The sequence below is a fragment of the Sinohyriopsis cumingii genome, chromosome 8, assembly GCF_028554795.1.
Source record: "Sinohyriopsis cumingii isolate HCF-2022 chromosome 8, ASM2855479v2, whole genome shotgun sequence".
Lineage (NCBI taxonomy): Eukaryota > Metazoa > Mollusca > Bivalvia > Unionida > Unionidae > Sinohyriopsis > Sinohyriopsis cumingii.
This window is the reverse complement of record NC_142968.1, coordinates 21,903,991-21,928,837: the sequence shown is the minus strand read 5'-3', so window position 1 is coordinate 21,928,837 and position 24,847 is coordinate 21,903,991. Positions and strand designations below refer to the sequence as shown.

Here is a 24,847-nt window from a genome sequence, read left to right as displayed (position 1 = left end):
CCGATCCCATATGAAAACGTCATATTAATAAAGTAAATACTAATCTTGACCATCATTAGCCAATCCCATATGAAAATGTCATATTAATAAAGTAAATATTGATCTCGACAGTCATTAGCCAATCCCATATGAAAATGTGATATTAATAAAGTAAATACTAATCTCGACTGTCATTAGCCTATCCCATATGAAAATGTCATATTAATAAAGTAAATATTAATCTCGACCGTCATTAGCCAATCCCATATGAAAACGTCATATTAATAAAGTAAATACTAATCTTGACTGTCATTAGCCGATCACATATGAAAATGTCATATTAATAAAGTAAATGCTAATCTTGACTGTCATTAGCCTATCCCATATGAAAATGTCATATTAATAAAGTAAATATTAATCTTGACCGTCATTAGCCGATCCCATATGAAAATGTCAGATTAAGAAAGTAAATACTAATCTCGACCGTCATTAGCCAATCACATATGAAAATGTCATATTAATAAAGTAAATATTGATCTCGACATTCATTAGCCAATCCCATATGAAAATGTCATATTAATAAAGTAAATACTAATCTTGACTGTCATTAGCCAATCCCATATGAAAATGTCATATTAATAAAGTAAATATTAATCTTGACTGTCATTAGCCTATCCCATATGAAAACCAATCCCATATGAAAATGTCATATTAATAAAGTAAATAATAATCTTGACTGTCATTAGCCAATCCCATATGAAAATGTCATATTAATAAAGTAAATATTAATCTCGACCGTCATTAGCCAATCACATGCGAAAATGTCATATTAATAAAGTAAATATTAATCTTGACTGTCATTAGCCTATCCCATATGAAAACCAATCCCATATGAAAATGTCATATTAATAAAGTAAATATTAATCTTGACTGTCATTAGCCTATCCCATATGAAAATGTCATATTAATAAAGTAAATATTGATCTTGACAGTCATTAGCCGATCCCACATGAAAACGTCATATTAATAAAGTAAATATTGATCTCGACAGTCATTAGCCGATCCCATATGAAAACGTCATATTAATAAAGTAAATATTGATCTCGACAGTCATTAGCTGATCCCATATGAAAACGTCATATTAATAAAGTAAATATTGATCTCGACAGTCATTAGCCGATCCCATATGATAACGTCATATTAAAAAAGTAGATATTAATCTTGACCGTCATTAGCCTATCCCATATGAAAACCAATCCCATATGAAATGTCATATTAATAAAGTAAATATTAATCTTGACTGTCATTAGCCTATCCCATATGAAAACCAATCCCATATGAAAATGTCATATTAATAAAGTAAATATTAATCTTGACTGTCATTAGCCTATCCCATATGAAAATGTCATATTAATAAAGTAAATATTGATCTCGACAGTCATTAGCCTATCCCATATGAAAACCAGTCCCATATGAAAATGTCATATTAATAAAGTAAATATTAATCTTGACTGTTATTAGCCTATCCCATATGAAAATGTCATATAAATAAAGTAAATATTGATCTCGACAGTCATTAGCCGATCCCATATGAAAACGTCATATTAATAAAGTAAATACTAATCTTGACCGTCATTAGCCAATCCCATATGAAAATGTCAGATTAATAAAGTAAATACTAATCTCTACCGTCATTAGCCAATCCCATATGAAAACCAATCCCATATGAAATGTCATATTAATAAAGTAAATATTAATCTCGACCGTCATTAGCCAATCCCATATGAAAATGTCATATTAATAAAGTAAATATTGATCTCGACAGTCATTAGCCTATCCCATATGAAAACCAGTCCCATATGAAAATGTCATATTAAGAAAGTAAATATTAATCTTGACTGTTATTAGCCTATCCCATATGAAAATGTCATATTAATAAAGTAAATATTGATCTCGACAGTCATTAGCTGATCCCATATGAAAACGTCATATTAATAAAGTAAATATTGATCTCGACAGTCATTAGCCGATCCCATATGAAGACGTCATATTAATAAAGTAAATATTGATCTCGACAGTCATTAGCCGATCACATATGAAAATGTCATATTAATAAAGTAAATATTAATCTTGACTGTCATTAGCCTATCCCATATGAAAACCAATCCCATATGAAAATGTCATATTAATAAAGTAAATATTGATCTCGACAGTCATTAGTCGATCACATATGAAAATGTCATATTAATAAAGTAAATATTAATCTCGACCGTCATTAGCCAATCCCATATGAAAATGTCATATTAATAAAGTAAGTATTGATCTCGACAGCCATTAGCCGATCCCATATGAAAATGTCATATTAATAAAGTAATTATTAATCTTGACTGTCATTAGCCTATCCCATATGAAATGTCATATTAATAAAGTAAATATTAATCTTGACTGTCATTAGCCTATCCCATATGAAAATGTCATATTAATAAAGTAAATATTAATCTCGACCGTCATTAGCCAATCCCATATGAAAATGTTATATTGATAAAGTAAATACTAATCTTGACTGTCATTAGCCTGTCCCATATGAAAATGTCATATTAATAAAGTAAATATTAATCTCGACCGTCATTAGCCGATCCCATATGAAAACGTCATATTAATAAAGTAAATACTAATCTTGACTGTCATTAGCCGATCACATATGAAAATGTCATATCAATAAAGTAAATACTAATCTTGACTGTCATTAGCCTATCCCATATGAAAATGTCATATTAATAAAGTAAATATTAATCTTGACCGTCATTAGCCGATCCCATATGAAAATGTCAGATTAAGAAAGTAAATACTAATCTCGACCGTCATTAGCCAATCACATATGAAAATGTCATATTAATAAAGTAAATATTGATCTCGACATTCATTAGCCAATCCCATATGAAAATGTCATATTAATAAAGTAAATACTAATCTTGACTGTCATTATCCAATCCCATATGAAAATGTCATATTAATAAAGTAAATATTAATCTTGACTGTCATTAGCCTATCCCATATGAAAACCAATCCCATATGAAAATGTCATATTAATAAATAAATAATAGTCTTGACTGTCATTAGCCAATCCCATATGAAAATGTCATATTAATAAAGTAAATATTAATCTCGACCGTCATTAGCCAATCACATGCGAAAATGTCATATTAATAAAGTAAATATTAATCTTGACTGTCATTAGCCTATCCCATATGAAAACCAATCCCATATGAAAATGTCATATTAATAAAGTAAATATTAATCTTGACTGTCATTAGCCTATCGCATATGAAAATGTCATATTAATAAAGTAAATATTGATCTCGACAGTCATTAGCCGATCCCACATGAAAAAGTCATATTAATAAAGTAAATATTGATCTCGACAGTCATTAGCCGATCCCATATGAAAACGTCATATTAATAAAGGAAATATTGATCTCGACAGTCATTAGCTGATCCCATATGAAAACGTCATATTAATAAAGTAAATATTGATCTCGACATTCATTAGCCGATCCCATATGTTAACGTCATATTAATAAAGTAGATATTAATCTTGACCGTCATTAGCCTGTCCCATATGAAAACCAATCCCATATGAAATGTCATATTAATAAAGTAAATATTAATCTTGACTGTCATTAGCCTATCCCATATGAAAACCAATCCCATATGAAAATGTCATATTAATAAAGTAAATATTAATCTTGACTGTCATTAGCCTATCCCATATGAAAATGTCATATTAATAAAGTAAATATTGATCTCGACAGTCATTAGCCTATCCCATATGAAAACCAATCCCATATGAAAATGTCATATTAATAAAGTAAATATTAATCTTGACTGTTATTAGCCTATCCCATATGCAAATATCATATTAATAAAGTAAATATTGATCTCGACAGTCATTAGCCGATCCCATATGAAAACGTCATATTAATAAAGTAAATACTAATCTTGACCGTCATTAGCCAATCCCATATGAAAATGTCAGATTAATAAAGTAAATACTAATCTCTACCGTCATTAGCCAATCCCATATGAAAACCAATCCCATATGAAATGTCATATTAATAAAGTTAATATTAATCTCGACCGTCATTAGCCAATCCCATATGAAAATGCCATATTAATAAAGTAAATACTAATCTTGACTGTCATTAGCCAATCCCATATGAAAATGTCATATTAATAAAGTAAATACTAATCTCGACCGTCATTAGCCTATTTCATATGAAAATGTCATATTAATAAAGTAAATATTGATCTCGACAGTCATTAGCCGATCCCATATGAAAAAGTCATATTAATAAAGTAAATATTGATCTCGACAGTCATTAGCCGATCCCATATGAAAACGTCATATTAATAAAGTAAATGCTAATCTTGACCGTCATTAGCCAATCCCATATGAAAATGTCATATTAATAAAGTAAATATTGATCTCGACAGTCATTAGCCAATCCCATATGAAAATGTCATATTAATAAAGTAAATACTAATCTCTACCGTCATTAGCCAATCCCATATGAAAACCAATCCCATATGAAATGTCATATTAATAAAGTAAATATTAATCTTGACTGTCATTAGCCGATCCCATATGAAAACATCAGATTAATAAAGTAAATATTAATCTTGACTGTCATTAGCCGATCCCATATGAAAATGTCATATTAATAAAGTAAATATTAATCTTGACTGTCATTAGCCTATCCCATATGAAAATGTCATATTAATAAAGTGAATATTGATCTCGACAGTCATTAGCCAATCACATATGAAAATGTCATATTAATAAAGTAAATATTAATCTTGACTGTCATTAGCCTATCGCATATGAAAATGTCATATTAATAAAGTAAATATTAATCTTGACTGTCATTAGCCTATCCCATATGAAAACCAATCCCATATGAAAATGTCATATTAATAAAGTAAATATTGATCTCGACAGTCATTAGCCAATCACATATGAAAATGTCATATTAATAAAGTAAATATTAATCTCGACCATCATTAGCCAATCCCATATGAAAATGTCATATTAATAAAGTAAATATTAATCTTGACCATCATTAGCCAATCCCATATGAAAACGTCATATTAATAAAGTAAATATTGATCTCGACAGTCATTAGCCTATCCCATATGAAAACGTCATATTAATAAAGTAAATATTGATCTTGACAGTCATTAGCCGATCCCATATGGAAACGTCATATTAATAAAGTAAATATTGATCTCGACAGTCATTAGCCGATCCCATATGAAAGCGTCATATTAATAAAGTAAATATTTATCTCGACAGTCATTAGCCGATCCCATATGAAAGCGTCATATTAATAAAGTAAATATTGATCTCGACAGTCATTAGCTGATCCCATATGAAAGCGTCATATTAATAAAGTAAATATTGATCTCGACAGTCATTAGCCAATCCCATATGAAAGCGTCATATTAATAAAGTAAATATTGATCTCGACAGTCATTAGCTGATCCCATATGAAAACGTCATATTAATAAAGTAAATATTGATCTCGACAGTCATTAGCCGATCCCATATGAAAACGTCATATTAATAAAGTAAATATTGATCTCGACAGTCATTAGCCGATCCCATATGAAAACGTTATATTAATAAAGTAGATATTAATCTTGACCGTTATTTGCCGATCCCATATGAAAATGTCATGTTAATAAAGTAAATACTAATCTTGACTGTCATTAGCCTATTCCATATGAAATGTCATGTTAATAAAGTAAATATTAATCTTGACTGTCATTAGTCTATCCCATATGAAAACCAATCCCATATGAAAATGTCATATTAATAAAGTAAATATTAATCTTGACTGTCATTAGCCTATCCCATATGAAAATGTCATATTAATAAAGTAAATATTGATCTCGACAGTCATTAGCCGATCCCATATGAAAACGTCATATTAATAAAGTAAATATTAATCTTGACTGTCATTAGCCTATCCCATATGAAATGTCATATTAATAAAGTAAATATTAATCTTGATTGTCATTAGCCTATCCCATATGAAAATGTCAGATTAATAAAGTAAATACTAATCTCGACCGTCATTAACCAATCCCATATGAAAATGTCATATTAATAAAGTAAATATTAATCTCGACCGTCATTAGCCGATCCCGTATGAAAATGTGATATTAATAAAGTAAATACTAATCTTGACCGTCATTAGCCAATTCCATATGAAAATGTCATATTAATAAAGTAAATACTAATCTCTACCGTCATTAGCCAATCCCATATGAAAACCAATCCCATATGAAATGTCATATTAATAAAGTAAATATTAGTCTTAACTGTCAGTAGCCGATCCCATATGAAAATGTCAGATTAATAAAGTAAATACCAATCTCGACCGTCATTAACCAATCCCATATGAAAATGTCATATTAATAAAATAAATATTAATCTCGACCGTCATTAGCCGATCCCGTATGAAAATGTGATATTAATAAAGTAAATACTAATCTCGACCGTCATTAGCCAATTCCATATGAAAATGTCATATTAATAAAGTAAATACTAATCTCTACCTTCATTAGCCAATCCCATATGAAAACCAATCCCATATGAAATGTCATATTAATAAAGTAAATATTAGTCTTGACTGTCATTAGCTGATCCCATATGAAAATGTCAGATTAATAAAGTAAATATTAATCTTGACTGTCATTAGCCGATCCCATATGAAAATGTCAGATTAATAAAGTGAATACTAATCTCGACCGTCATTAGCCAATCCCATATGAAAATGTCATATTAATAAAGTAAATACTAATCTCGACCGTCATTAACCAATCCCATATGAAAATGTCATATTAGTAAAGTAAATATTGATCTCGACCGTCATTAGCCGATCCCATATGAAAATGTCAAATTATTAAAGTAAATATTAATCTCGACCGTCATTAGCCGATCCCATATGAAAATGTCATATTAATAAAGTAAATAATAATCTCGACCATCATTAGCAGATCCCATATGAAAATGTCATATTAATAAAGTAAATACTAATCTTGACTGTATTAACCAATCCCATTTGAAAATGTCATATTAATAAAGTAAATATTAATCTTGACCGTCATTGGCCGATCCCATATGAAAATGTCATATTAATAAAGTAAATATTGATCTCGACAGTCATTAGCCAATCCCATATGAAAATGTCATATTGATAAAGTGAATGCTAATCTTGACTGTATTAACCAATCCCATATGAAAATGTCATATTAATAAAGTAAATATTAATCTTGACCGTCATTAGCCAATCCCATTTGAAAATGTCAGATTAATAAAGTAAATATTGATCTCAACCGTCATTAGCCAATCCCATATGAAAATGTCATATTAATAAAGTAAATATTAATCTCGACCGTCATTAACCAATCCCATATGAAAATGTCATGTTAATAAAGTAAATACTAATCTCGACCATCATTAGCCGATCACATATGAAAATGTCATATTAATAAAGTAAATAATAATCTTGACCGTCATTAGCAAATCCCATATGAAAATGTCATATTAATAAAGTAAATATTATCTTTGACAATAGAATATTACATTTATTTACAGTTTGCTAGACTATATCAATTTGAAACCTCCCATAAAACGAACAATTTATTTCCATGAATTTCTCAGATTTACCGTTGTATTTTGGAGTGGTATTATTTTCTCGTAGCAAACTTTGCAATTAGCCGGTGAAATTATGGAAAACAATCAGCATATGGATATTTAATCTTGCAGGTAAGTTGCTTTTTATTATGTAATAGAAACTATTGATGGTATATTTTGAAAATTGTCTATTTTAATATGCTTAATTTTATATGATCAAACATTGGACATTATGGTGAAGCAACAGAATTTACGTCGGTAACTAAGCAAAAGAACTTGAAGACAATTTTAATTTATTTACAAACCAACCTGTATATACCGGTAGCTAAATATCATTGGCGTAAATAAATAAATAAGTAAATAAATAAATAAACAAATAAATAAAATATTTACAAATGTTTAATACTGCAATAGAAGATTTATTCAGTAAATCAATATTACAATGATGTTATGTTTCTCTTGCGAATTTGCGAGAAAATGTTGTTTATTCTTTAATATAAAATACACTTAAAATGCTTGTCTGTTTTGTTTTAATTTATACATGTATGTTGGTTTCAAAATATTACTATATATTTGTATCTTTCTTATTGCAAACATTTCTCTTGTGTACAATATATTCAGAGTAATAAATACATGTATAAATACATAAAACAATAATGTAAATAATAATAACAGATACATATTATACCACAGAATACGATTATTTTGCATAATTCTTTATAGCACATGCAGCGCAGAATGTATGTATGTATGTATGTCGAAAGAAAGCTAGAAAGGCAAATAAATAAATGTTTAGAATGAAAGGTCCATTAGATCCATGTATTGAAATTTTAAATATATTGATACTCTTTGTAGTACAAAATGTATATTTAATTTATTCATGTCTGAATGTCTTTGTGTGTGTCTGTGTTCCAATGTGTGGTCAGGTCACAGTAATAAATAAAGATATATATATATATATATATATATATATATATATATATATATATATATGGATAATGATAAATAAAAAGAGAGAAAACAAAAAGGAAACATCAACAATTTTATAATGAATGAATACACATTAAACAAAATAGCGAAACAATTCTAAATAAATTCAAACTAAAAATAAACAAAAATAAACATATAATTAACTTCCTTCCCAAAAAAATAATTATGGAAGATAAAGAAACACTCATTGTTTAGAAGGGCACATTTCTGTATGGTCCTGAGTTTATCATGCATTGTCTGTTAACAAGTGCTTATCAAAAACAACTGCAGCAGTTTAAACCAAAGTTGGCAGAGAACACCTTGACACGAAGGCGTTAAACTTTCAAACAAACAACACCATATCACCATTAGTAATGCCTACTGTTCCTAAAAACAGAAGAAAAAAACTCTGCTATTTTCAAAAGGTGGCTTCCACTAAATATTCCAATCATTTAATTGAAATGCACCTATAGCCAGAAAATTCAATGTAACATATGCTAAATTGATTAAGTTAGTGCCTTACGTACAATTATAAGTAAAATAGATATGTTGCATCTGAACTTATAACCTTTTAACTGAATTTCATTAAAAATGTAAAATAAGTGTAGGCAAAGTTTAAGGAACCTAATTAATGGGTGATGTTTTAAGTTGTTTGATGACCTTCCTGTTATTGTCTCATATGTGACAGTGTGGTGAGATACATGTATCACGTTTCTAGCAGTTATAAGATTGGACTAATCATCAGCAAACTGATTCATTGTTCAGGTGTTGTATTGAAGATTTTTGCAACTCTGATACGATACATAACTGCACAGGTCACATTTGATGCATTTCATTTTTTTGAGATGACAAGTGAGGTACTTCATGTATCAGGGGTCACTGATGAGGCACTTCATTGTCCGTCATAGGTGAGGTTCTTCATTATATTGGGGTCACAGGCGAAGCACCTCATTATTCAGGGTTGTAGGTGAGACCTGTTATTGTTATGGGTTACACCTGTGGCAAATCCACTTTTAGGGGTCAGTGGTGGGGCACTTCATTCTTTGGTTTTAGAGGTGAGGCACTTCATTGTATTGGGGTCGCAGGTGAGGCATCACATTTATCGGGGGTTATAGGTGAGACCTGGCATTCTTATGGGTTACAGCTATGGAAAATCCATTTTTGGGGGCAAAAGGTGAGGCACCTCATTCTTGAGGGTCACAGGTGAGGTACCTCATTCTTGGGGGTCACATGAAGAGGTGCCTCCTTATAAAACGGTTAAGGATGAGACACTTAAAACTTCATATATCACAGGGTTGGCACCTCATTTATGAGGGTCACAAGTGTGGAACATCATTATTTAGTGGCTCATTGGTGAGGCATCTCATACTTTGGGGGTCACATGAGAGATGCCTCAAGGTTTACAGACAAGGCACTTCATTCTTCGTGTGTGACATGCGTGGCCCATCATTCTTCAGGGAACACAGCAATGACATCTTATTATTTAGGGGTCAAAGGTGAGGTATCTCCCTCTTCTGGGGGTTAACAGAATGTAGCCCTCAATCTAGGGGGTCTCAGGCAGGGTATCTCAACCAGCAGAACTTTGCTTGCTTACTCACTACTTTTCTTCTTCAGAATGAAGATATAATCCGAGATGAGATTCTGGCTTTCTTTGCCCGCCATGTCAAAGCCCTTAACGACGTTTATGGGTCCACTAACTTTACAGATGGAAATGTATGGTACTATGGGATCCGGTTTGCAGTGCAGAGAACAACAGTAAGTGTTAAACTACAGTAAGTGTTTAACTACAGTGTTAAATGTTAACTGTTTTCTTTATTAAAAATGGGGCAATCACAGACATTTGTTCACACCCTGTTGTGGCAGGAATACATAAGCAACAATCATTAAGAAGTATGAGAGTTCACTGTTTTTGTTCATTTTCTCTTTTGGGAAAATCCTCATTATATTAAGAGTTTTAATGTCAAAATCATGTATAGTATTCTTCAAAGAATACCAATGGCTTCTCTTTAACAATTTCAGAGTTGAGAGAGATAATTTGAATAAAGGTATATCTTTTCTAGCAATGCATTCTGTGGTCATAGTCACTTTTACTTTGTGAAACAATCTCATTTTTAGAACTCGCTTCAACCTACATTACAGTCAGACCCAAGATCAGTAGTATAGATTGATTTTTCTGGTGATGATCGATATATTATTAATCTCTGGAACAGATTAAGTAAAATCATATCTAACACAGTTTGAGAGCATCCCCATAGTTAACAAAAATTAAAGCAATATCATTTAGGGATGGTCACTGATTTTAGATGGGCACTGCACACATTTATCACCGACATCAGTATATGCAGATGTACACAAACAGACTCATTGACATAGTTTTAAAAGAAAAGCAAACTCAAACAAAAGAACTGCAGCCAAGATTTTTTACTTGTAAAAACAGTAAGGAAAAATTGTCATGTGTGTACTCATTTTTAAATACAATGATAACATGTGAGTTAATTTATCTAGCCAACATACTAGCAAGCATGACTAACTTGCTGAATACTTAAATACACAGAGATATTTTTGTCCAAAAAAGATATTAACAAAAATAATACAGATTCATTATAATGTAAATTACATAAGAAAAATATTATATTTTAATGTATAGGTATTTACATTAAGCGCGATAACAAAGAACAGAATCTGGAAAGGAAAATTCATAAAGGTAGCACATTTCAGGTAAATAAGGTTTTTGAAGATGTCATTGTTGTGTGGTTTCCATGAGCACTTGTTATATCCATAATCTAAGAATCAACATTAATGATGGTAGTGCTGTGCAGATAACATTAAAACGGGAAAAAACGTCAAAGCCATTATCAAATCTTGTTTCAGCAACACAAGTGTTTCAACTATTTGCATCCTTTGACATTCTTCATGTCCCCCAGATACGTAGGAAATGTGAACACGGTGTCCCTTATCCACTGGCAAAGCTACTCGGGGACAATAATAAAGTTTCATTATCAAATAAGTTATATGAGATATTTAAATGGATATTCAAATTAATGGCAGTAAGTGAGGGCAGAGCCTGGAATGGAAAATTCCATTATGCAGCTCTTTCCAGGTACAGCATATTGCTGAACATGCTATTGATTGTATGGCTTCCTTGAGAAGGTGATATATAAAAAATGTACGTATTTAAACAAAAAAAGATGAACAAGGTATTTTTTTTCTTTGAGGCCTGAAGTGTAATCTATTAGCAATATATACGCATGATATCTCTTCTTAAATATTGTAACATGTTCTGCAGAATGTACATGAGGTGGAAGCTTGTTCTCTAAACTGTATCAGAGCGTTAGAAGATTTTCTTAATCTTTTCAGTCTTGGTTGACTCAAGAATATCAGAAATGAGTTCAGCACATGCATATATACACACACATATATATATATATATATATATATATATATATATATATATATATATATATATATATATAAGAATCTGTTACTCTTTTCACTATACACGAGTGATAAACACAGTAGCTCACTTGTCAGATTTTCAAGAAGTGCAAACATGATTCATGAATTTGCAAGTGAGCTACTGCATTCATCACATTACTAATGCTACTTTTAAGTCACTGTCAATAAAACTAACAAAACTTCATTGTGATTCTGTCTCTTAAAGGTGATGACATGGGAGTCAGCAAAGTGTCATGACCAACTTCACAAATCACGATACTGTGATGACAACCTTGATGTCAGCAACTTCCTTAACCTCCATTCACTGGAAAATCACAATGATTTTTGTTTGGCATATTTATTCACCTACAGAGATTTTGCAGGGGGGACACTTGGCTTGGCATGGGTTGGATCACCGTCACGTAAGTGTCAATCATTTAACCATTATGTAATACACTTAATTTATGCAAAATATACTAAAACGTAAGATAACAATTCTTGATTGCCATACGTATAGCCAAACACGTTTTCTTAGTGCAACATTTCATGCCACATGGAAATCTTTATGTGGAAAAGCATGTGATGAATGAACTCTGGTTGGTAAGTGCAGGAGTTTGCATTTGCAATTGCATTATTATATTTAATTCGATTGGGGCAGATTGTGGGTGTTCAACAAAGTTAGAAGAAACCAGTTTAACATAACTCATTTCTAGCTTTTGTTGTCTTTACAGAAGCACTTGAGAGTTTGGTTTTGTGTGGCCAGTGATGTGTATTGTTTGTGTCTGGATTATCAAATAGCTCGACTTGTGTGTCTGTTTGTGTGTCAAACTTGTGAGTCTAATTTGTTATCTTATTTATCCCATCATGGGCCTCTTGAAAGGAGATATATGTGGTAGAAGTCCAAAGAAGGTGATGCAGGTGCTGTGAACTTGTGCATGTATATTAATCTATATTTGACTATATTCTTTTTGAACAGAGGCCTCAGGAGGGGTGTGTGAAAAATTTAAGCAGTACTCAGGTGTGGGGAAAAGTCTGAATACAGGAATCGTCACCACACTTAACTATGGAAAGGAGGTTCCTTTCAGTGTGTCCAAGCTGACATTTGCTCATGAAGTTGGACATAATTTTGGATCTCCTGTAAGTAGCACTGCATTGTGTAAAAAAATGTAAGACTTGATTGCTCAAGGCCACTGACTCCAGTCAGCCTTAATTACTGGAATTGTATCATGCACTTTGTGGATAAAAATACACACCATTCCAATTTACAGAGGAATTAGCTAAGTATCATGTATTTCAAATGACCAGTAGGAATATTTGCCCTTTTTGTCTTGTAATCAGTTTTAAGATATACCTGACTTGTGCTTGGCTAGGCACTGATGCACATTTAAAGACTGAATTAACTGTCCGCTTATTTCTGAAATAGTATAAACAGTTTCAGTTTTTGTGTTCATTTGCAATACGTTTTGACATTTCTGCTTTTATATTGCACACAAATTATTATTTCTTCCATTAAAAACAAAAGTTCCTGCAATCGCAACGTTTGAATCAATTTTGGTTATTATGATTTTCTCAGAAGCAAATCAGCCATTACAGAGATTATTTCCCATTCTCATTCTATAATTCTACTGCTGCTCACTTCATGGTAAAGTCAAACATTAATCAGTCTTTTTACTAGACATTTGAAATACTGAGAAATATTGCTGTAATATTTGTTACACATGCTTAAAACTATAACATTTTCCTCCATAACCATCCCAATTCTGGAAGAGATAATGGTATTATATGAGTGATACAAGGCCACTTTGACCTCTTTCTCATATTACCAAACTTGGACTTTTGATAATGCTGCACATCATGTAATTCTCACCCAAAGCTTAACATATTTAGTTCATTCCCTCTCCTACCAAACATAGCTATGTCAATTGGGCAATCTTGTATAGGAAGCTGAATATTGAACGTGTTTTGTGATTACTCAAGAAAACATTGTCCCATGTGTGTGTGAATGATAGGATTATTAAGATTTGTGCCAGGTCTCGAGCAAGCAAACTAAATTACTTGGCAAAATTGTGTGCTCCTGGGGTGGATCCTGTCCAAATACATATAGGCTTCTTTCATTTCCTCATTCCAAACTGTGTGACACAGTTTCCCAAGTTTCAAAGACTAAGTGGGATATACATATTAAGGCTATAGTTGTTGTTTATTTTTCATGTATTTTATTGTGTAGGATACATTGAGCTGTTATATCTCTGACCTTTCAGTTGGTTTTACCAATGCCTTACAAATACATAATGAATCATAGTAATCTCTCCTATCTCATACTTATTCGGAGTCAACAAATTTAAGCATTTACTAAACTGTCTGAAAGAAATAAAAGGTGTATTTCACAAAAGTTAATAGACTACCAGTATCCTGCAAAAATATTCTACCATGTTCAGCACAACCACAAACCTTGACAACATAGAGCCTTTTTATTTCAGGATAGAAAATGTTTTTTAATCTTTGTTACAATATGATTTCCAGCAGACTATTTCTAATGCAATGGAATTTCCCGTACAAACTGGCACTGTCTTGATAGGTCATTATGGGTAATTTTATTCACAGAATCATGAGCGTGACTGGTATTAGGCTATGCTTTTAAATATGTTTCTTTACGATAAAGATAAGCTAAACGTATACTATTCTATGGTTTTTACCCAGGATACCTTACAGACAAGTAAGTTGTAAAGACACCTTAAGGAATTTGCTTTTTTCAAACTATATCTACATCAAACTAAAATTTACTTTCATTTAACTTGGACAAAAATAATTGGGTTCTTGTGTTGTAATGTATTTATTTTATTCTCATTTTTATTTGGGTTCGATACACGCTCAGGCCAGAATAAGATTGATGCTTCAGTTTGTCCTTGGAAGGGTATACATACCTCAATCATGTTAAAATTGAATATAATACACCATGGAGTTGTTCACATTATTCTCTAAATTCCTTGTTATATTCCTTGATTTGAGATACTGCAGCAGGAATAAAGTTTGTATTAAGAAGGTGCTTTCAATTCTATTTCTATTATTGTTTTAGCATGATTCAGGAGCTACATGTGCCCCCGCTGGTGACCATGGGAACTATATAATGTTTCCCAGTGCCACCACGGGCGACCGTGAATACAATGACAAATTCTCACCTTGTAGCAGAGGTAACATTTCACGGGTGTTGGATGCTGTGATCAACCAAAAGAGTGGCAAAGTCTCCTGCTTTGTTAGTAAGTATATATTATTGCAGAACCTGTATTTAGAGGCTGCTTCATTTGCTAGCAACATAAAGATGCTCCAATAATGCAATCTCCTATTAGCCATAGTGCCAAGTAATTCCGGATTATTGCTTGACAGTGCTTGTCCAGATATCCATCGAGCTATCCGTCTGGTATCAACATTGAGGTTAGGGTTTGTATTTAAGCAATTGTCTTTCAAACATTACTACTGGCAAGGCTGAAATTGTTTTCAAGTGTAAATGACTTTGCATAGTTTAATGGTCGTGAACGTTTATAAAATTGGTAAAATTCTAAATGACCATGCCCCTGGCTTTCAGTGATGCAGAACAGTTCGTTCCAAAGACTGAAGACAGGAAAATGGTTTCTAAGCAATCAGTTGAGCTCACCCCTACATACATACATCCAACTTTGCATATGGAAAGCCCCTTTTAGGACTCAGGTGACATTTGTTATTCAGCATTTGGTATCCTAGATTAATAATTTGCATTTGAATTTTAACAATTTGCTGTTTTTCAGACTCACTGGAAGCTTTCTGTGGAAATGGTCTGAAGGAAGAGGGTGAAGAGTGTGACTGTGGTTATGAAGGAGATTGCAAAGACCAATGTTGCAATGGAAAGACTGATGGTTTAAATAAAGATCGGAGTTGTAAAAGGAAAGCTAATACAATTTGCAGGTACCTATATTTGCATGTTTACTATTCAAAAAATTATGGTCAATTCATTTTATGCCATTGTTATCAATTTTCACAATTATACAAAAATGAGAAATTGTTGTTGTTTCTATTGTTCCTGAAACAGGAAACGAGGCTTATTGTTTCCATGTGAAAGGATGAAATCCGTGAATAGTGGCGTGCAATAACAATTAGTGACTTCACGTTATATAAGGATGCATAAGAAAGACAAGTGTGTCCTATTTTTAAAAACAAATGCTGTAGTAATTTTGAACTTCATAACTGAACTTCATAATTAGAAACTTTATACACTATTTTACACAGCCTTTAGTTGAGTTAGATCATTTGTATAGCCTTTAGATGGGTTAGATCAAATGTATAGCCTTTAGTTGAGTTAAATCATTATTATAATCCTTTCGTTGAGTTAGATCATTTGTATAGCCTTAGTTGAGTTAGATAATTTGCATAACCTTTTGTTGAGTTAGATCATTTGTATAGCTTGTGAGACTGAACTATATGTATTCTCTGTGTTTTCAATCGTCTTGGCTTTGACGTTTCATATTTTGCTGGATTATAGACGATGTCAATATTGTTATTATCGTTGAATGACTAAGTAATAAAACCTAGTTTCCAGTTTTCCAGATTTTAAGTGAAAGACATCAGGGATAATGACTATGGTAGCCACAAATTCTTGTTTAGCTTTAGCCATCTTCTGCAACATCATAATGTATCACTTATTCTCTTTACATTTATATTTCAAACCTAATGAATTGTATTATTTGGGTTAGATTATGCATTTCTGCTGCATGTCCTTATTCAAAACCAGATTTCTTATTCATAAGTATTTGATTCATTTACAGTTTATAATGGACACAGACCTGCCAACTCTTATGATTTTGCCTTAAGTCTTTTGAAAATTACCCTTAAAACACCGACTTACGGCATACAAGCAAAAAGTATGAAAAAATGATCATTGCCAAAATATCTGGATAATTGGTTCATTCATGTTTTATTTGGATCCGGGCTTCATCTTTGAATTAGTGAAATTTGTCAGGGAACCAGACTAATTTTACAGCAGCACCCCAGATGCTTTAAACTGCACCTATTTGTTCATGCGAAGCATCTGCATGATCAAACTGTTGATTATATAAATTTCAAAGATGGCGTCCAGAAAGCAATGCATGTTTAAGATGAAAGGGAAAATAAGCTTCTAGAAAATTGTTAATAATCAACACAGAAAAATAAAAAGGAGCATTCAGATTCTTGTGAATAAAAGCTGGAAAGGACACAATTACGTTTATTGGACATCACATGCCAATTTGAGAATATGGCAGGAGATATGATTGCCATTGTCGTGTCAAATGGAAAAGATTTTCCAAGATTTATGTCAGGTTGAGAGATATCAGAAAGCTATTGAGCTACATAGGGTTTGGAACTAAAATTTGTGCAACTGTACTAGTGCTAAATAAAGTGTACACATACTTTACAAACTTTTCAGCTGAACATAATGTTTATCGTCAATGCATCAAACCTTTAATTACGCTTTCCAGCTTTACAATAGCAGTTATTGATATTTTGTTACACCTTACTGAAAACTGGCCAATCTTAAGGAAAAAAAATCAACTGCCTTACTGAGACAGACTCGTCAGGGTTGGCAGGTCTGTGGAGACTGTAAATGTGGGGGCACCATAATTATTTGAAAATAACTATTTAATACACTGAAACCTTAGAAACATGACTTTATTTTTCATGACTAAAGCTTGGGTATACTTCCATGGTCTTGATTTGTTGCTGTTGAATGATCATGGATAGTTAATTTACCTTTATATGACTCTTAAATAGCTAAGATGAGATGAGATGGGATGGGATGGGATGGGATGGGATGAGTTGAGTTGAGTTGAGATGAATTGAGGTGAAATGAGATGAGATAAGATAAGAGTCATATTCATATGTTTACTTTAAATGAAACTAATGCAAGATGAGGTGATTTTTTATAAAAAAAGGTATCCATTAGAAAAAAAGAGTCTGTTGAATATAAATCTGTGGAGTGAATAGGAAATTCGAAGGCAGTATTTACACCTTTTTATAAATACTATAGCACAGTTTTTATTATTGTTTTTAGTAAATTACAAAACTACAATTTATACAGTGTGCCTTTCCAATGAGTCTCAATTGGTGTGCATGAAGTAGGTTGCTGACACCCGTAGGATACTAACACCATTCCAAAAAAGCAGCTGTAACTATTCTGCTAACTGCAAACAATCAGCTGTAACCATATTGCTAAAAGTACTGCACAATTAAAATAGCCCAAATGTGATTGTGTTTCATCATCTTCAGAGAAACCATTGTTACGTGTTTAGGCCAAATAAACAGTAACACAGAATGAGTGAAAACAACAAGCTTTTTAAAATTTAACAAATAATTTATTTTCCTGGAAAAATTCTGTAAATGTGAAAAAAGGAGAAGAACTTATGGTTTCAAGAATCAAATCCCAAAATAATCTAAGAATAATCCATGAATTAAATTGCAAAAGTCCTAGTAATAAATGTTCTAATAATTTCAAGTTCGAATCCTGATAAAAAAATCCAAGATCGATGATGATGACATATGCTGTAGTCAGTACTGTGCTTATCTACAGTTCCTTGTGGAAATACAAATAATGGCACTCTGGTGTTGGAAATCCAAATTAAATTTGTAAGCAATGTCTTTCCAAAATTTCTTTGTAAGCACTCCTCAAAATATTTCCAGAGGAAAAAAAATTAATCCTTCTGAAATCCAACTGATCTGAAGAAAATTATAGCTCAAAATCTGGCTACAACAAACTAACTTGACATCAGTGTAAAAAGCCCTAAAACTGAGAGATTACTCTCTAAAATAAAGGTTATATTATATTATAAGACTCAGTTTCGAAATTCTCCCAGATTGCAAAATCAGAAGGGGGGTCACGTGATCGTGTTTATATCACGTACACAGAATATGGTCTTGATTAGACCAATGATTTTATTCCCAGAATAAAAATAAAAAAGTGTTTACTTCTTAACCCATGTAGTCCCATCATGACCTTGACAACAACCAATCATTTTAAAATAAAATAGAACTTTGTTTACTAATTTTGAATCAAAGTCAGCATCCAGACCAACACCTGGTGTTTATGAAAAGAATGATTCAGGTCAACCAATTTTCTGAAAAAATATCATCTCCATTGAATAAATTTGCATTACAATAGCATGTAAGAAAAAAAATTAAAATTGACAAAGAAACAATTAAATTAAAATATATATAAATCAGATATACATGACACCATACAAAATGAAGATGATTTTTGCATTGCTTTTGTGCTGTATAAAGACAAACAAATGGGTATTCAAGAATTATAAAGATATTGACTACTATGGTGAGCAGAATAGGTGATGTCAAAAACAGGAAACTGAAGCAATAATGAATGTTTTAATGCACAGTGATTTATAACTTGATCATGTGTAAACAATTATTTTAAACACTGTAGTTGCTCTTCAATTACCGTGATGAGTTCATAGCAGAAATGCCAAATATATGTTTGTTTGTTATTGGTCTTTTGATTTATTTGTGCATAAGCAAAGACGAAAAGCAAACCAAAAAGATGAATCAGGTTATTATGATGTTCTCATCAAAGATTGAAGAATTATTTACTTATTAGATAAAGCATTCGGCACATGAGGTCCAGACTGGTACTTGTAAATGTTTTGAAGTTTTGGGACAAATTTTGGGGGTGTATCTTTTAGTTCAAGGAAAGAAAATAAAGGCTTATAAATTGTCCCAATATATACAGTAAGTATGGTACACATGTGTTTGTTAGTAACTTTTTGAAGCTTATAAATTGTCCCAATATATACAGTAAGTATGGTACACATGTGTTTGTTAGTAACTTTTTGAAGCTTATAAATTGTCCCAACATATACAGTAAGTATGGTACACATGTGTTTGTTAACAACTTTCTGAAGCTTATAAATTGTCCCAACATATACAGTAAGTATGGTACACATGTGTTTGTTAGTAACTTTTTGAAGCTTATAAATTATCCCAACATATACAGTAAGTATGGTACACATGTGTTTGTTAGTAACTTTTTGAAGCTTATAAATTGTCCCAACATATACAGTAAGTATGGTACACATGTGTTTGTTAGTGACTTTTTGAAGCTTATAAATTGTCCCAACATATACAGTAAGTATGGTACACATGTGTTTGTTAGTAACTTTTTGAAGCTTATAAATTGTCCCAACATATACAGTAAGTATGGTACACATGTGTTTGTTAGTAACTTTTTGAAGCTTATAAATTGTCCCAATATATACAGTAAGTATGGTACACTTGTGTTTGTTAGTAACTTTTTGAAGCTTGTTTGAAAAATAAAAGTTCTCCAGATGATGTAATTATGGTGCAAAGATGGCTTTATATCTCTACACCATGGTATTGTTCCTTTCCTCACCTTTTTTGTGATCAGCTTTCGAGATTAAATGATAACATTTTGGGATACATATACACCATGCTATGGAAGTATGTCACTTACTAGAACAAGAGTCCTATCTATAAAATCCTTGACTATTTTTTATGAGCCTCCTTTGCTGAAGTTTGACATTGTGATCACTTAGGCTACTTGGAATGACAAAGCAACAACTGAGATGGTCTGGATTGTTTTTTTGCATTAATTATGTCCACATTTTTGAAGAAATGGTGGAGTTTATGTTTTCCTCCCTCTCTTTGCATGCAAGCATGTTCTACGATGCTAACTAAATCTTTAGAAATAACGATTTTGGACACATGGGTATTATTCCAATGTTGTTTAGATATGCTCAATTGTTTAAAAAGATGTATTCAGCCCTGGGGATCAGGTGGAGCGATTCTTCATAAATTTGAAATGAGACCTACATGTCTGAGAATTGGTGTGTATAAACTGTCTTAGGTGTCAGCAAATGCTAAATGGTGGTTTGGACTTATTTTTTTGGGACATACAACTTTGTCTCTTGGTCATAGCTATAAAACTATTACTGTGCCACACCTGTTTATGTCAACTGCCCAAGAAAGCAATATCAGGCCCACTTCTGTCTCTTGTATAAGATTCCTCACAAATTTCAACTCTGTTTGAAGGACAGCTGTCCACAGAGGAAAAGATATTGTGATATATTGTTTCCTTCATACACAAGTTGGAATGTACTCTTTGTGCAGAGTCTTTTCTTAAACTGAAAACATAGAGGGAAATTTTCTCTCAGTCATTTAAAGAAATGGGGGAATTATTTAAATTTGTAAGGAATGTAATGAAGACATAAAATTATGGCTTAAAGATATGATTTTTGTTCACCAAGTTAATTTTACGTACAATTTTTGATGATTCAATGTGATTGCATTTTCCAACTTTACAGACAACTTGGATATGTAAATGTGGCTGTAGCAACTATGAAATTGTGTTCTATTTCAGAGCTTATCTTCGATCCTTTCTTTTACAGTCTTCATTTTAGATTTCCTTTTTTGTTCTAAAGAATTTATTTTCAGGATTATTAACATGGGAATGAAATTTTGAGGTCAAAGATCTATACTGATGTTTAAACGCTTATATATATTTCCAATATTCATTCATATTTTTGAAACAGAAAAGTGCTGTTTTTACATGAAGAAGTCACAACTCAATCTCTTATATCTTGAGCATTTTCACATTGCATGTGGATGTTACTAATATTATGTATATCTAATTAATCATTTGTTTTTCATCTATCTTGTATTTCTAGCCCTTCAGAAGGAGCATGCTGTACAGACGATTGTGTCTATGCAAACGAAACTTTTACCTGCAGGGAAGCTACAGAGTGTTTACTTGCCTCAAATTGCAGATATCCTTGCACAGATTGATTGATGGATGATTGTAAATGTATTTATTATATGATTTATGAACAGAAACTGTGACATTCCTTTACTCCATGTATGTTACTGAAGATAATTTAAAACTTGAACTTTGTTATAATTATTTTGCATCTAATTTGTATTCTTTATAAATAGTATCAAAACTGAATGGATTAGAATCTTCTTGAGTTCCAGACAGACATTACACTTCATACATAATATATACATAATACACACTGTATTTTCCAAGGATTCTATAAACAAAAATTGTACACAGAATATCAAACACCTCTGAAGTAAATAATTGTATACTATCTTCTCCCTGGAATTCATATTCATGACTTAAATACTCTACTCAGTGGTCAATGATTGGATAATATCTTCTCCCCAGAATTCTTATTTATATTTTAAATAGTTTATTCTGTGGTTAATAATTGTATAATGTTTTCTTCCTTGAATTCATTTTCATGCCTTAAATCTTCTACTCAGTGGTTACTAATTATAATGTCTTCTTCCTGGAATTCATTCATGCCTTAAATCCTCTACTCAGTGGTTACTAATTATAATGTCTTCTTCCTGGAATTCATATTCATGCCTTAAATCATCTACTCAGTGGTTACTAATTATAATGTCTTCTTCCTTGAATTCATTTTCATGCCTTAAATCTTCTACTCAGTGGTTACTAATTATAATGTCTTCTTCCTGGAATTCATTCATGCCTTAAATCCTCTGCTCAGTGGTTACTAACTATAATGTCTTCTTCCCAGAATTCATATTCATGCCTTAAATCTTCTACTCAGTGGCTACTAATTATAATGTCTTCTCCCTGGAATTCATTCATGCCTTAAATCCTCTACTCAGTGGTTATTAATTATAAAGTCTTCACAATGGAATTCATATTCATGCCTTAAATCCTCTACTCAGTGGATAATAAATATAATGTCTTCACACTGGAATTCATTCATGCCTTAAATCCTCTACTCAGTGGTTATTAATTATAAAGTCTTCACAATGGAATTCATATTCATGCCTTAAATCCTCTACTCAGTGGTTACTAATTATAATGTCTTCACACTGGAATTCATTCATGCCTTAGCTCGTCTACTCAGTGGTTACTAATTATATTGTCTTCACACTGGAATTCATTCATGCCTTAGCTCGTCTACTCAGTGGTTACTAATTATATTGTCTTCACACTGGAATTCATTCATGCCTTAAATCCTCTACTCAGTGGATAATAAATATAATGTCTTCACACTAGAATTCATATTCATGCCTTTAAATCCTCTATTCACTGGTTGCTAATAATAATGTCTTCTTCCTAGAATTTATATTCATGCCTTAAATCCTCTACTCAGTGGTTGCTAATAATAATGTCTTCTTCCTAGAATTTATATTCATGCCTTAAATCCTCTACTCAGTGGTTGCTAATAATAATGTCTTCTTCCTAGAATTTATATTCATGCCTTAAATCCTCTACTCAGTGGTTGCTAATAATAATGTCTTCTTCCTAGAATTTATATTCATGCCTTAAATCCTCTACTCAGTGGTTGCTAATAATAATGTCTTCTTCCTAGAATTCATATTCATGCTTTAAATAATCTACTCAGTGGTTACTAATTGTAATGTCTTCTTCCTGGAATTCATTCATGCCTTAAATCCTCTACTCAGTGGTTACTAATTATAATGTCTTCACACTTGAATTCATTCATGCCTTAAATCATCTACTCAGTGGTTACTAATTATAATATCTTCACACTGGAATTCATTCATGCCTTAGCTCGTCTACTCAGTGGTTACTAATTATATTGTCTTCACACTGGAATTCATTCATGCCTTAAATCCTCTACTCAGTGGTTACTAATTATAATGTCTTCTTCCTACAATTCATATTCATGCCTTAAATCCTCTACTCAGTGGATAATAAATATAATGTCTTCTTCCTGGAATTCATTCATGCCTTAAATCTTCTACTCAGTGGTTACTAATTATAATGTCTTCTCCCTGGAATTCATTCATGCCTTAAATCCTCAACTCAGTGGTTACTATTAATAATGTCTTCTTCCTAGAATTCATATTCATGCCTTAAATCCTCTATTCAGTGGATAATAATTATAATGTCTTCACACTAGAATTCATATTCATGCCTTAAATCTTCTACTCAGTGGTTACTAATTATAATGTCTTCTTCCTGGAATTCATTCATGCCTTAAATCCTCTATTCAGTGGTTATTAATTATAATGTCTTCTTCCTGGAATTCATTCATGCCTTAAATCTTCTACTCAGTGGTTACTAATTATAATGTCTTCTTCCTGGAATTCATTCATGCCTTAAATCCTCTACTCAGTGGTTATTAATTATAATGTCTTCTTCCTGGAATTCATTCATGCCTTAAATCTTCTACTCAGTGGTTACTAATTATAATGTCTTCTTCCTGGAATTCATATTCATGCCTTAAATCCTCTACTTAGTGGTTACTAATTATAATGTCTTCACACTGGAATTCATATTCATGCCTTAAATCCTCTACTTAGTGGTTACTAATTATTATGTGGGGCCCCGAGTGGCCGAGTGGTCTAAAGCGCTCTTCGTTACGGATCACTGCCATCTCACCTCTGTCTGCGGCGGTTCGAGTCTAAGATTCAGCCAATGTGGGCATGTGAGAAAGCTTGCCAGTAGCTTCTCGTGGGTCGGTGGTTCTTTCCGGGGTTTTCCGGGTTCTTCCTCCACCATTAATACTGGCCGCCATGTATAGCCCATCGTGCTGAAAAATGGCGTTAAACCCCACAACAACAACAACAACAACTAATTATTATGTCTTCTTCCTGGAATTCATTCATGTCTTAAATCCTCTACTCAGTGGTTACTAATTATAATGTCTTCTTCCTGGAATTCATTCATGCCTTAAATCTTCTACTCAGTGATTACTAATTATAATGTCTTCACACTGGAATTCA

General features: G+C 32.0%; 1 protein-coding gene across 1 annotated transcript in view; it reads left to right on the top strand.

The window, feature by feature from the left end:
- The window catches only part of LOC149793123 (disintegrin and metalloproteinase domain-containing protein 10-like), a 106,235-nt gene that overhangs the window by 55,894 nt on the left and 25,494 nt on the right, over positions 1–24,847 (top strand). Inside the window, exons 7-12 of the mRNA XM_089967038.1 lie at positions 10,265–10,405; positions 12,312–12,507; positions 13,062–13,222; positions 15,159–15,339; positions 15,865–16,021; positions 21,781–21,879. Coding sequence (XP_089823164.1) covers positions 10,265–10,405; positions 12,312–12,507; positions 13,062–13,222; positions 15,159–15,339; positions 15,865–16,021; positions 21,781–21,879 — 935 coding nt within the window. The remainder of the gene's footprint in view (positions 1–10,264; positions 10,406–12,311; positions 12,508–13,061; positions 13,223–15,158; positions 15,340–15,864; positions 16,022–21,780; positions 21,880–24,847) is intronic.